At 37.9% G+C, this 14,932-nt stretch overlaps 2 protein-coding genes across 7 annotated transcripts in view; one reads left to right on the top strand and one right to left on the bottom strand.

Moving 5' to 3' along the window:
• Positions 1-231: 231 nt before the first annotated feature.
• LOC126865224 (endonuclease G, mitochondrial) lies at positions 232-14,633 on the top strand. Of its 4 annotated transcripts, none has more exons than XM_050617490.1 (6): positions 232-635; positions 825-1,018; positions 1,091-1,327; positions 1,400-1,580; positions 1,658-1,769; positions 14,496-14,633. In XM_050617490.1, exons 1-5 carry the CDS (start codon positions 372-374, stop codon positions 1,754-1,756), a joined length of 975 nt encoding a protein of 324 aa, XP_050473447.1. In that variant the 5' UTR covers positions 232-371; the 3' UTR covers positions 1,757-1,769; positions 14,496-14,633. The 4 variants fall into 4 exon arrangements, with proteins under 4 accessions (XP_050473447.1, XP_050473448.1, XP_050473446.1 ...); XM_050617491.1 differs by lacking the exon at positions 14,496-14,633 and adding an exon at positions 3,645-3,906; XM_050617489.1 differs by lacking the exon at positions 14,496-14,633 and adding an exon at positions 1,825-1,894.
• Positions 2,070-14,932, bottom strand: part of LOC126865223 (protein crumbs) — a 30,248-nt gene continuing 17,385 nt past the window's right edge. Inside the window, exons 3-19 of one of the 3 annotated variants that reach the window (XM_050617485.1) lie at positions 14,478-14,658; positions 13,935-14,102; positions 12,804-13,131; positions 11,815-12,275; positions 11,087-11,268; positions 10,814-10,967; positions 9,950-10,414; positions 8,834-9,569; positions 8,338-8,740; positions 7,655-8,110; positions 6,750-7,502; positions 5,794-6,625; positions 5,311-5,680; positions 4,887-5,202; positions 4,434-4,751; positions 4,258-4,353; positions 2,070-4,182 (exon numbers count right to left, since the gene is read on the bottom strand). In XM_050617485.1, coding sequence (XP_050473442.1) covers positions 3,955-4,182; positions 4,258-4,353; positions 4,434-4,751; positions 4,887-5,202; positions 5,311-5,680; positions 5,794-6,625; positions 6,750-7,502; positions 7,655-8,110; positions 8,338-8,740; positions 8,834-9,569; positions 9,950-10,414; positions 10,814-10,967; positions 11,087-11,268; positions 11,815-12,275; positions 12,804-13,131; positions 13,935-14,102; positions 14,478-14,658 — 6,447 coding nt within the window. In that variant the 3' untranslated portion in view covers positions 2,070-3,954. The remainder of the gene's footprint in view (positions 4,183-4,257; positions 4,354-4,433; positions 4,752-4,886; positions 5,203-5,310; positions 5,681-5,793; positions 6,626-6,749; positions 7,503-7,654; positions 8,111-8,337; positions 8,741-8,833; positions 9,570-9,949; positions 10,415-10,813; positions 10,968-11,086; positions 11,269-11,814; positions 12,276-12,803; positions 13,132-13,934; positions 14,103-14,477; positions 14,659-14,932) is intronic. The other 2 variants (XM_050617486.1, XM_050617487.1) reach the window with 2 other exon arrangements.

Below are 14,932 nucleotides of genomic sequence, written 5' to 3'. Positions count from 1 at the left end.
CAATATAAAGTATCCAATTTTCTAGTATTGTAAATTGTTCCATTTTTGTCTATACATATATGTACAGGGTGATTTTTCTGTTAATTAAATCAAAGTAATAAAAATTTTACTTATTTTACTTTTGTTAACAACAAAGAATATCTTTATTTATTTAGAGAATATAAATAATCGTGTTACTAGTGAAATCTGCTGCAAATTATTTGCAAAGTCTTCTCTAATTGAATAAAGAAAACTGAGATTTATACGACGCGATGTGGCGATCAACGTATTTACAGTCAGTTGCATGTTGTATTTTAGTTTCACAGTACCGTGAGTAGTGAGAGGTTATAATCACAAGAGAATTATTTATTAAAGGCATAGTGACTAAAATTATGACAATAGTAACGCGAATTATATTGAAATTGAGTGCTGCAACTGGCGTAGGTTTTGCTGGTTGGTGTTTGGGGAAGTTTTCAGAACAGAAACGACATTTGAATGCAGATATAAAAAACAGTGGAAGTCATATTATTTCGAATGTAAACATCAAAGAAATGCCCGGTTTACCTTTATTTGGAACTGTTTCTGCAGCAGTTCCTATGGAAGTTGATACAAATATGGGTTCAAAATTGTCATCGACAGCTACAAGAGTATCAGAAGTAAGTTATTTCAGTCATACTTAACCTCGATAAGTAAAGATAAACAGTATGAAAAAATTTACCTTTATTACATTTACCGCTTGTTATGATAATACTATTTTTTTCTATTCTGTTACTCACGGTTTATTTATGAAATCCTATAGAATAAAAAAGGAAAAGTAAAAGTAAAATGATTTTCATTTTTTACAGATTATGAAGTATGGTTTCCCTGGATTGGATCATGTTAGATCTTACGAAGATTTTGTCCTTTCTTATGATAGAAGAAATAGGGTAGCTCATTGGGTCTTTGAACACTTAAATAAAGATAGGTTACAACCCAATGAGGAGATATCACGTAGTAAGTGTGAATTCAAACCTGATCCAAGTATACATCCTTTTTTTAGGTAAATATTTGGAGTTTGAAACTATATAGAATATCTTTTAATTAATGTTTTAATAATTTTATTGATAATCAGATCGGAAAATCATGATTACAAAGGCAGTGGATACGATCGTGGACATTTAGCAGCAGCTGGGAATCACAAGTGTGCTCAAAGTCACATAGATCAGACATTTTTCCTAACGAACATGGCACCGCAAGTAGGTGTGGGTTTCAATAGGGATTCTTGGAATAGATTGGAAAAATATGTTAGGCACTTAACCAAAGTTTATAAGGATGTATATGTCTGTACTGGTCCTTTATATTTGCCAAAGTGAGCAAAACTTTGCTACTCTGTGTAATTTTCTTTTTTTAAATATTTCAATTAAATACACGATGATTACAGAATAGAGGCTAATGGGAAAAAATATGTTCGATATGAAGTTATTGGCACAAATCATGTAGCAGTACCTACTCATTTTTATAAAATAGTTGTTGGCGAAACATATGATTCTAAATTAGAAATGGAAGCATTTGTAATGCCAAATACTCCTATAGATGACAGTGTACCTCTAACAAATTTCCAGGTAAATTAATAATATATCAAAATCAGAATTTTATGATATATCCTATATGAATAATCATGATATATATATCGTGACAGGTACCACCAGAAAGTATAGAACGGGCTGCTGGACTTTTATTTTTTGATAAGATCTCACGTGATAAATTAAGTAAAATAAATGGAAAAAGTATTCGATAACCGCAACACGAAGGTAAGAGGCAAAAATTGAAATAGATAGAATATTCTATTTCATCTGAATTTTGTAGATACATGAAATTAATTTAATTGAAAGTAAATATATATTTACAAAATAGAAGAGATTTTAGTGAATGATAATATGTATTTACCGATCACTTAAACATCTCTTTAAAAAAAAATTGTACCTGAAAATTTTAAACCTTTTATGTATCCCCTATATAATAACAAATGTACATATAGCAATATACTTTGTATGACTTGTATATGAACTCTTTCTATATGTATTTTATAAAAAGGGAAGATAAATACTATGTTGAAATATTTAAATTTTTATTGTTTTTGTACATTTAGTTTAAATTGTAATAATTATTTATGCACAATATTGCATGTTGTCACAAAATAAGTACTCACGTGAAAAGCGCATGCACACGTAATTTTTAGTACTCAAAATTTCAGTCTTGCAGAAAACATTAATGATATTCACTTTATAATACACATTGAACAAAAGTTATTCTTCATAACTTACAATAAAAGTGATTACTCCTATCATTTCAAGTATAAATTCTCCACATAATTGTGTTTTTGATTGATACCACATTATATGTATAATGCAGCGATTACTATAGTGGATACATCATTCATATCGTGATACTACGATACATGCTTAAAACAAGCATGCTTAGTATTCTGCAATTATTTCAATACATATTCTCTGATTAAAAATTCTTTTTCTACGATGCACACATCAATACGATAAATAGACATTTCTGCTAATCTCGGTCCTATAAGACGAAAGGATAGTACACCTTGGTCAGTATATATGAAAAACATAGTACCAACAATATGTTAACTCTCATTTCTGTAAAGAATAATTATTCTTGGCTATTGAAAAACGATGACACAGTTTTTATTTACGGTTGTATCGTTTATATTTTAATAGACAAGAAAATTCTTCGCTATTACTTTGGTCGTGGTATTAAGTAATTACATACAAAATAATTCATCATTAAATACTATATTCATAATATAAAATGCTAATGGTAGAATCATTATTGATATTTTCAACGTATCTAATCTATGTACAAATTGAACCAGCACAACGTGTCGATACTGACGAGCGAGTAAATGCACGTACAGTGATTAACGCGTAGCGTGATAACTACCCTTTACAACAATGAAGTCCAAGTTTTTCTCGCGAGTAAACTGGATAGCTTCTACTCCCACGTATCATCTTTTTGTTTTAACAGCGAGGTAGAAAAAGAGGAGCCATATATAGATTTCCTGATCTCTTAATGAACTCCCGTTTTTCTATAATGACAACACGTGAAAGGAAACAAGATCGCGTAAAGGATTCTATCTGTGAACAGCGTTGCTTTACAATATTTTTACAAAGTTCCGGCATCTTCACGACGATTCAAATAATAAAAACACTACGCTGTATTGATATTTAACAGTATTTGTATCATGATTGCCCAAAGTTTAACGAGTAAAACAGTAGTAATGAATATCATTATGCTTTAGAGATCTCGATGTAACGTCTGTGTTCAACACAATTTTGCAATGTACATTTTCGATGCTTTAAATTTACCGCTTATAAATAAAAGCTTTAAGTAGGATCAATTAGGCACTAAAATGGACGGGTTTCGTTTCTTAGGAGCTTCTTCCGAGTATTGCTTAAGTTAAGGACACTTAATGAAGTTTTAAGTACACTTTGTATAACTATATGATTTGTTCAAACCAACAGCACGATTAATATATAAATTCTATGGTACATTTCTCATCTCACTGCTCGCGATAAATTTTTTTCTTTTTTTAAATTCTTTTCTCAATAATTTTCTTGTATATCCCATTTTGACTTCTACCTTATAATCAACTTTTAATTTTACAGGCAGTTTTAATACGTTTCATCTTCAGCGTCGCTTTCGGATGTCTCCAAATCAGTTATCATGTCCCAAATTGCTCATTCAACTCCTTATGTCAATGTGACAGCTGCGTGATATGGTAGCATGGACTAGAAAACGCGCGATGAAACCCCGTATATTTTCATTGATCGTTTGGAAGCAGTTTCGCCGTGAGAACAACACTCCTTTCTCTCTTTAAACAACAAATACTGCGATAACGATGCATATTCCCGGCAGACTAGGATTTTTCGAGACGCGAAACATTCATACTATGTTCCACCGTCACGAAATAAATTCTTAGATTAATCTCTCTTCCGGTGGTGGCTTCATCACATTGTCCATTTCTACACGCGGATTACTGAATTCTTGAGCGCTTGGACTGTATGTTCCTCGAGTAGCACGTTTCTTTCTAGCCATCATGAATAATGCAACTAAAGAACCTGCTGCAATAATGAACAGGCATCCGACGATAGGACCAACGATTACCGCTATATCGAGCGCTTGACTACCCAAAAAGTTTTCCGTCTAAAATAGAACACAACATTTATCGCTCGTAATTGTATGTGAAAGAAATTATTATTCTAAAATATTAGAATGTACCTCTGTACAGTTTTGTCCGGTATAGTCCGGTGTGCATTGACACTTGTAACCGCCGTCATCTCCACATTTGCACGTACCTCCATTTTGACAATAATCCTGTTAAGGGAAGGAATGTGAGATATAAGAAAACTAATCGTCAGTGTAGCGAGTAAGAGAAATTATCCGAGAAACAGTACCGCTCTACAAGGATCCATCATTCCGCAATTGTATCCGCAATAACCTGGATCGCAAATGCACTGGTAAGTTCCTGGTAAATTTTCGCACCGTCCCTGACCACAATCGGTCGTTGACAGTACACATTCGTCTATATCAAACGAACAATCCTGTCCTATATAACCGGTGTCGTTACAATCACACACGAAACTATCTACACCGTCGTAGCATTTTCCATCGTTTTTGCATGGTATATTTCCTTCTGCATCTGGCGCGCAGTCATCTATATTAATCTCGCAATACGGTCCAGAATAGCCGGGTAGACAAGTACATCGAGGTGTCTAGTAATTTAAAGTAATAGATTATTACATATTACAAACAATTATACATTAAATCATAGAGGATGAGGGAATAAAAGTATTCGTTTTTATAAGACGAATAAAATTCTCATTGTATAAACCTGATATGCTATATACCTGATGCAAGTAATCGCATCTACCGCCGTTTTGGCACTTTCGTGCAATGCAATAAGGAGTATCACAGATTGAACCTTCGTAACCAGTCGTACAAGTACAAGTGAAGTTGTCGTTAGTTTGTGGATTTACAATATCTGCGCAACTACCACCGTTTTTGCAAGGTTGATTTTCACAAGTAATTAGACGAAAGTTTTCACATCTCTCGCCAGTAAATTGATCTGGACATTCGCAACGGAAATACCCAGGAAGATTTATACATACACCGTCGTGCTGACAAGGGCTAAGGGTTACGCACTCGTTTATGTCACTGTCGCATCTGAAATAAAGATAAGCACCTAAGATAGCGTAAATTTAGTTTTTTCTGATTTTCGATAAGAAACGAGTGTATTGGAATTTGATATAATAGATTATGTTATATACTAACAACCATCCCTGCCAGCCGCTATTACACACACACGTATAATTAGCGATTCCATCGATGCATGTTGCTCCATTCTTGCATTTATTATCGATACATTCGTCGATGTTAAGGGAACAATCGTCTTTTGCGTATCCAGCCGGGCATTCGCAAATGTAACTGTTTGCTTTATCAAAACAGTAGCCGTCATTTTTGCAATCGGAGTCGAAGCAAAGTTGACAGCCAATACTGTCATGATACGTTGAATTATTTTCTTGTAATGCTAAGTATTCTAAGGGTGTAAAATTGGCGTTTTGATATACTTCTTCGTACGTGAAGTAATGCAAAAGCATACTACCAATTCTTACTTCACCCAAGCATCCTTTAAAAGCTTCTCCTATAAAATAGAAGACGTATTTTCTAGTCACAATGCAAATAAAAATATGTAATAAGTATTACGTAAATATTACGCGTATAATTAAAAAATGTTTATGTACGCTAATATATTACCTGACATTACATTGTAAGGCGGAGAAGCGGTGGTCAATGTACGTTCAGTAAAATCTATCGAATTTTCATTAATACCGCTTTTATTTTCTAGGATCTGTTTCCCAGGGCCGATCGTTATGTAACTATGTTTATTCGATAAAACAGAGCCGAGTCCACCAAGAGTGACCGTTCCGGTAATTAATAAATCATACCACAAAAGAAAACTAAAGTTCGGGCTAACGTGCGATGCATATTCGTCGTTGGAATTTGCATATCCGCATTCCATAGAATTATTGCTCAACCTCAATACGATAGACGTCCAATTACCATCAGGTTCGGCTTTACCAAACGTTAGTATTCCTTGATTCTGCAAGTTCAAGCGCCAAGATACCGTAACCTTGTCCTTGTAAACGGAAACGGTAAAATGCTGATCGCCTATACGAGGCGCAATATGCATTAACGTGCCACCGGTATTCGATCGATACGTAATCTGAATGGTATCGATCGTCGAGTCGGTCACATTTTTCTCTTCAACCTGATTATAAACGTAGGTGAAAGAAGTCGTGACACCGTTAAAAGTAGCATTAGCGATGCACTCGTAACCATCGTCTAGATTTTGACATTTCGATCCAGAAGGACAGTCCTGCAGTTGACAGAATTCCATTTCCTGGCAAGTTTTGCCGGTATATCCTCGTGGACATTGACACCAAAAGTCGTTCCACGTAACGTGGCAAGTTCCATTGTGATCGCATGGACTACTCACGCATACGTTGTCGGATATCACACCCTTAAGAATTTTGTCATTATCGAAAGTCACGTTACCAAATTGTATTGGGGTGGGAATATCGTTTGCCTATAAAATATTTTTTTATATTACCGCTAAAATATTGTACTGTAATTTATCACGTGCGATATAATTTTTAGCGAAATTTTGTAATATCGTATCACGCAGATCGAATTGAAAAACGTATCGTTACCTTTAGAGGGAAGAATTCGACGACCATAGTCTCAATGCCATTCGATATTTGAACGTCTTGAATGATTCCTTTGAAGTTAACTTGCGGTACTTGCGGTACTTCTATCTGGCGATTGTCAACTTGCCGTATGTATCTGGATGCTTGTGGCATGCCACCCAAGTATAGTACAGTTACGTTCAATTGACCGGACGCGCTGATAGTTTTTCGGAAATATTCGGTACCGTTAATCTTCACTTGCACCAATGTTACGTTTCTAATTACTTGTATTAGATGATTGTTTCCATCGTTTAATTTTACACCGCCAACGGTGTATGCCTCTGAACCGTTAAATTGAATCCTAACGAGTAATTCGCCTCCTTCTAGTTGAGCTGCTATATAAGTTTTCTCCTGAGGTTTAAGATCCGTTTGTGGATTCGGTTCTGTTCCTAGATAAAATATATCACCCCTATCTTGTCTCGTGCGAATGAACATGGAAATATCGACGATCGATCTAACTGCTCGTCTAGCCATATCGGACACTTTTACGGTTACGTATCCGTTTGTGATATTCTCATATCCGAACGTCGCTGCTGTCATGTTGTATTGGCAGGTATGACCAAGATATGGTCTCTCACATTTACAGGAAAAGTCACGCCACCTGTCCGTGCAGTGACCACCGTTTTTACAACGATTTGGCGAACATTGGGCTTCGCGAGGACATCCTGGCTCAACGTCCTCCATGTATACGGTTTTTGATGAGGTACCAGAGTACACCTGAATTATGACAATTAGGAAATTTTTCATAATTTTGATAAGCTCGTACGACAAATATTTCTTATTTAATATCTTAATTTAAAATTCCATAAATTCAATGTATTTTAATGTGACTACGTATATCGTTTATGATCAGAAGATATCGAACGTACCCACTCTCCGTTAATGACTACATCCTCGGTGCAACCCACAAAGAAAGATGGGCCATGGGTTAACCGCCGCAGATAATTGGTCGTACCGCCGACATAAGTCATCGGGAAAGATGTATGATTTGAATTGGAACCTTCGTTTAGACTAATGGGATAGATCGTTTGTTCCTCGTTAGCCGAGAGTACTAGATGCGTAGCGTTGATCGCTACAAACACTTTTTGCCAAGTGGAGTCGTTCAATTCACTGCCGATAAATACGCCCTCCCATTTGTTCAGAAGGCTCGAGTGCAAATTTAGCTTGCCATTAACGAGTTCAAGGATATAAAATGTCGAGCCCTTTCCGATGGCCAGTAATCCATTTGGTAGAGTCGTTCGAAAGCGAAATTGTATGTCGTATCCTTCGTCTCGAGTGGTATTCACTAAAACGTATGAGCTGCCGTTCAAAGACATTGTCGTTACCTATGAAAAAAAAAAACAAAAGGAAACGGTATGAATTGGAAGCCAGCAGAAAGTTGCGACCTGTACGTTTACGCACCTTCTTCTGTGTCGCGTATTCATGCGTAAGGCAATACAAGGAGCGCGATCAAGTGAGATAAGCGGTGAATTTAAGAAATCGAAACAACTTGTGAATTTGCAGGAAGAAAAGAAATGGCAAGTCAAAATACGTAAATATAAACGATGCTTACGTAGTCGCAAATTTCTCCGTGATATCCATTCGGGCAGGTACAGTTGAATTTATGTATCGTTTCATCGACGAGGTATGGCCAACAAGTTCCACCGTTTTGACAAGCATTTCCTTGACAACCGATCAGCTCTACCGAACAATTTTTACCACCGTATTCTGGCTCACAAGTGCAGGTGTAATCAGCTCTTCCATCGGTACACACGCCGTGCTCGCAGGGTGAATATCTTTTACACTCGTCGATATCGTGTTGACAATGATCGCCTTCGTATCCCTCGTCACATTCGCAAGTGTAACCACCAATACGGTCTACGCAGGTTCCAGCTTGGCATGGATTACTATCGCACTCGTTGATATTTACTTCGCAGTTTTTCCCCGTAACACCTTGTACGCAAAGACATTCGTATCTGAAAATAAATTGTCAAAAGTACAATTAGTTCTTCTTTCTTCGGATTATTGATTATTCTTTGTCCTTTTACTTCGAGTATCACGATGCTTACCCACTCGCATTCGCATAGCTGAACTCTTGGTTGAATATCGAAGGTAACGTCAACGCGTCACTCTTGTACAATTCCATGTTAGATCTCTCCAAGCAAGTACCATTATACTGACAAGGTGAACTCTCGCATTCGTTTATATCGACTTCGCAATTTTTGCCAGTATAGCCGGCGTAACACTGGCATTTGTAATTCTTGACATCGTCTATGCAATGAGCACCGTTCACACAGGGTCCTGACCGGCAGTCGTCGATATTTTTCTCACAATGTACACCCTCAAAACCGGTGTCGGCACAGTCACAGGTGTAATTGTTTATACCGTCTATACATTGGCCATGATTTAAACAGGGCAATGGTTCACAATCGTCGATATTTATCTCACAGTTTAATCCACGGAAACCAGGTGAACAAATACACATGTAACTAGCGATCTCATCGACGCAGGTTGCCCCGTTTAAACAAGGATTGCTTTCGCATTCGTTCACATCCACGTCGCATGTTTTCCCGGAATAACCAGCTGGACACTGACACTCGAACGTGTTAATACCATCGATACACGTAGCGTTATTTTTACACGGACCGCATAAGCATTCGTCAATGTCGATGTCGCAGTGATCTCCGGAAAATCCCGGTCTGCAGAAGCAATTATAGCTGCCATTTGTATTCACGCAAATACCGTTGTTACATAATGAGCTACCTTCTACCTCGCATTCGTTCACATCCTCCTCGCAAAATTTTCCTATGAATTTGAGTAATCGATTAGTGGCTACCAGTTAATCGACGATCGAATGGAAAGCTTGAACAAGGCTCTAGAGCACATTTGGCACATTTTTGGGGGGAAACCAGGTTGTTTCGCGAGCCCAACTCCTAACGCGTTTCTTGTGTTCGACGCGTGTATTAAAACGAACGACAGGGAACGTGTATTAAAAGGAACGACAAAGCAGGACCGTGCTTTGCTATTAATTCAACCATTGACCAAAATGTGCCATCGATCCTTGTTCGAGATTTCATTTCTCAATTTAACATATGAAAATTGAGGAAAATAATTACATCAACAAAAAATTCTTATTGAATTTGAATAAAATATATCTTGTATAAATTCTGTTTAATAAAATGTACCTTTGAAACCATCTCTGCATTTGCATTCAAAACCCTGTTCTCCGCGATCGATACACGTGCCGCTGTTACAAGGTTTCGTCGCGCAATGGTCAACGATAAGGGTACAATTGGGATCTCTGTAACCCTCGCGACATTTACACTCGTAACCAGCGATACCATCAACGCAAACTTTCCCATCAGGGCATAGCACATCGACGCAGTCGTCCACATTCACGTCACAAATCTTGCCTTCAAAGCCGCGAGGGCACTCGCAAACGAATTCTCGTCGAGACCTTGGTATCAGCGTGCAATTCCCATTATTCTGGCAAGGATTTGACGCGCACGCATTGTACTCGCGTTCGCAATTTTCATCCATGAAGTCTTTCGTACAGTTGCATATGTATCCATTGATTCGATCGATACAAGTACCGCCGTTTTGACAAGGTTGTGATAAGCACTCGTCCACATTGATCTGACAATTTTTACCTAGTGACATTAAGATTGGTTTTATTAAACGATATTTATGTTCCGTTTATAGAACAATTTAAAAGCAAATAACAGGTATTTCGTTCGCTTGTGATAAAGTTCCGTCGTTTAGAAAATAAGAAATATCTGTTATTTGCATTCTCGATTCATCCTCTCCACTCTAGATAGCGAAATTAAAATTAAAATATAACGTAGAGATAATTCGCGGATGATTCGTTCGTTGATGGAGGAATAAGCGCGAGTAGTTAGAATATCCAATCCTTGATGCAGAGTAGATGAAACAAATTCGAGCGGCAATGGATGAATGTCAGTCACGCATTACGTATATGGTAAAACGAGTATTATCGTAGAATTTGACAAGCAAAGCTTCGTGCAAGAGTTCGCGAATAAATTGATTACCAGTGTATCCTGGAAGACATTGACAGTAGTAGCTATTCTGTTGATCGATGCAGATGCCGCCGTTACGACAGGGATCACTGGAGCACTCGTCGACGTCGATGGAACACTCGGGGCCTGTCCATCCTGGCTCGCAGGTGCAATAATAACCGCCGGGCTGTTCGAAGCGAGACGTAACAAACAAAGCAAGAGGCCACATAGAGATATATTCGACGGGACGCGGTTGATTAATCGGCTGGGTGTGCATGCAAAGCGATTTGCAAATGTCTGACTCACATAATCGTGACAAGCGGAAGCTTGTTTGCAAGGTAGATCGCGACAAGTGATCGGATCCTTGCATTGAGGTCCTGTCCAAAATCTTGGGCACTGACACATAACACCGAAACGCGTCTCGAGGCAACTGCCTCCGTTGTAGCAAGCGGAACACCAATCAGAGGCGGGTGATAGACATGTCGTTCCTAATGGTCCACGCGTTACGCAAAGACAATACGAAACATTTAACAAAGAAATACGAAAAAGGATTAGTGAAGTAAAGGAGACGATGATCTAGAGAGACGTTAATCACGATACAAACGTATTCTCGACAACAACAATTTTACGTAATTTTCCACTTTCGGTTAAAATAGACTTTATTCTGGATAAAACAGACGTAACAGACGCACACGGTGAGCGTAACGATGACGTAAATGGTGATAGCGATTAACAGACCGCGGATGTTTGTGCATTTACGTGCAACTCGATTATGCAAAAAATCTATAAAATAGTCAAACTTTGCGTACTCGTTATGATATTTGGTAAACGATAAACAAATTTCTCGCGTAGAATCTAATTGGAAAATATAAATTTGCATAAACATCGGTAGTCTGGTTTAAATTCGTTTTTTTTTAAAAAAAAAAAGAACGAACGAATTCCTTTATACATTGAGATTTCAACACATTCGTTATATTTACAATTTCAAGCTGTGTCTTACGCTTTCACTAATAGGAATTTAATCTATTACTCACCTTTCCATTCCGGCGGACAAGTACAGTTGAATCCGTCTTTGTTACTTGAGCATACTCCGCCATTACTACATGGATTACTGGCACAATAATTGATGGTGCAGTTCGGAGGATTGCCCATGAATCCAGGATTACAGACGCATTGTGGCCCATGTGCGTCTTCTACACAGATGCTATTCGGCGGGCATGCCGCGTTCTCGCACAAACTCTTAAGCTCGCAGTGTCGACCGGCGTATCCGGATGGACAATTACAATGATAGGAACCAACGTCGTCCACGCAATCGGCATCGTGCATGCAAGGATTCGACAAGCACTCGTTTAAGTTCAATTCACAATTTTGACCCTCGAAACCGTTCGGACAGTGACAGATGTAGCCACCGTAATTATCATAGCACACGCCGTTATTCAAGCAGGGATTCGCCAAGCATTCGTCGATGTCAATTTCGCAATTACCACCTTCGTATCTGTAATAGGATGAAAACGATTAATAATTCGCTATAATTTTTCTGCCTCGACAGGTTTATCTTTCAACCGTTACAAAACGGTTGTTGATTAGATATCGAATAAATGCATATATCGAAGATAATTACATTTTTCTACTAAGCGTGTGGGTTCTCATTCGAACATTAAAACTGTGGAACTTGGTCCGTTCATTTTTTGTATCTAATACGTTTATTATATACTAACAATAAGATGTTATTTCTCTTCTTTAGGTCTTGAAAGTTTCAAGCTTGTATCTTTGAACGTGTATGATGCGGAATGTACCAATGTATTTTATACATTCCAAGGAGATCACGTTTTTCGAAGCGTCGATAAAAGAATTATTGCCAGACGGTGCAGAGAAATGTGCAAATAAATCGACAAGGAATTTAATCGGTAGTTTCATAATGTACAGTGTACTACAGAGATGACAAACTAAAACGAGAGTATACGTAAACTGCTTGAGACTTTCCCTCGAATTATTTAATACGACGTAAACGCCAGAGACGTACCCCGTTCTATCGCATATGCAGGTATAATTGTTGATACCATCGATGCAAACTCCACCGTGTCTGCAAGGATTCGGTGAGCATTCGTTAAAATTGGTTTCGCAATTTTTCCCCGTCCAACCAGGCAGACACTCGCACTTATATTCGCTTTCGGTGAGCGCTATGCAAACACCTTCGTTTCTGCATGGACTTTGTTCGCAAAGTCGTACACCGAGCTGCGATTCGCAGTAAATTCCGGTAAAGCCTGGCTTGCAGGTACAGCTAAAGTCTCCTTTCGAGTCTTCGTTGCATGTGCCACCGTTGCGGCAAGGACTGCTCATGCATGGCGGACCTGACAAATTTTATACAGATAAAATACTTTAGCATTTATCGGGAAACAGCGATTCTAATAGCTCTAATAGCGAAAGAGTGTGACGCCAGTGCTCCCGAAATCCAAACACCTGTTGTCAGATAAAAGAGCCCATAATAAAAGAAAACGCGATAGGATTGGCAACGCGAAACTTATATTTGACAAGCAGATAGGAATGTTAGTATACAGTTCTTATTTATAGAAACCCCGGTAAATGTATGGTGTTCCAGGTAGTTAGTGTCTTCGGCATGCTAATTTTCTTTAGCTCGTGATTGAAATAAAATAACGTGGAACGAGATGTTCGAGCAGAATATCCACCGTGCAAACCCGTTTCTTATAAACACTCGGCTTTAATTGGGAATTAAAGACGTGTTATTCGTGATATGTGATTCGTCGCGATATTCTGTGTATGTATGTCATTCAAAAAAGGCAGACAGATGATGAAATTCATGCAAAGATTATAGACGAAAGTTAAAAAAGAGAATCCATGGCCGACTGAATCGTAATCGATATTTCAAAGCTTAATTTAGACATTAATATTTCCAAACACGATTGTATTATAAAAGGAACAAACAACGAGAAACTAAAATAAATACAACACGATTCGTTACGATGTGTTTAACCGTGGACTTGCTTTTCAAAATTTCTATGCTAAGCAACGTAATTCCATTTACGGTGAAGATATTACGATTGTAATTTATGATAACGCGTATTTCTACAAGGCCATGGATCTATTTCTATCTTTCGCTCTGTGCCAGAATCCCGTATTCGACGTCAATGTCTACCGTTGTCAATTTGACAGTTGTTGCCGGAATATCGGGCGTAACAGTGACACTCGTAACGATCCTGCCGTGACACGCATTTACCATGCATCATGCATGGCTCGTGATGGCAGAAATCCATGGTGGTGATTGCACTTGATCCTACACCACCGTTAAGTCCGCTCGTACCACCTGAAAGTTTCGTAGGAAAATCTGCCATGCAATCTGCTACTTGTATCATAAATCGCACATACGACCTCACATACGAGTAGTCTGAGAGTTTACGCAGGAACCAACTAAATATACGTGATTTTCACTCCGAAAGGTGTGCAGTGATCCAAAAATCTACGGCTTAGTACTGGATTTTTCGTCTACGGAAATTCTATTCTGTGGTTCAATTGCTCGATTCCGCTTGTAATTGAACCAAACAAAGGAAAATGTGTTATTTCGCACGTATTTAGTATCTAGTCAATTTCTACATTCTCAATATCTTTCTTCCTTACTCGGCAAGATATCCTAAATATTATAAATATTAATATTCGTTTGAAAGAACGTTGAAATCCTTACATCCTTTGTTCTCCGCAGGACAGGGGCCAAAGATAGCTCCGTTATTGATGGAATCGTTAAAAAGAATACCAGGACCTTGGAGGATACATCCTCTGAACGCTTCTCCCACGATAAGGGAGCCATTCATATCGTAATCGGGCAGCGTAAGGATCGCAGCATTGTACGTTGCATTAGCAATTACCTAAACAGAATCAGTCAAAAAATCAGCGTTGTAACGAGAGATAAGAATATAGCTTTGGAGTCTCAGATCCGCCAAAGAGGTAAAAATTACTTTTTTAATTACTCTTTTTAAAAAAGAAAAAAGAAACGTAAGTCGAATGATCTCGACAATGGAAGGGGAGAGTAAAAAACATTTTTTAAGATCACGTTTTTCATTTCATAAAGTTTCGAAAACATCGATGTACGACTTCAAAGGGAAACATTATAATTCAAGTCTTTAATATATCATAATAATT

Source organism: Bombus huntii, chromosome 4 (genome assembly GCF_024542735.1).
Source record: "Bombus huntii isolate Logan2020A chromosome 4, iyBomHunt1.1, whole genome shotgun sequence".
Lineage (NCBI taxonomy): Eukaryota > Metazoa > Arthropoda > Insecta > Hymenoptera > Apidae > Bombus > Bombus huntii.
The sequence above is the reverse complement of the archived record's forward strand: the minus strand, read 5'-3'. Positions and strand labels throughout refer to the sequence as shown.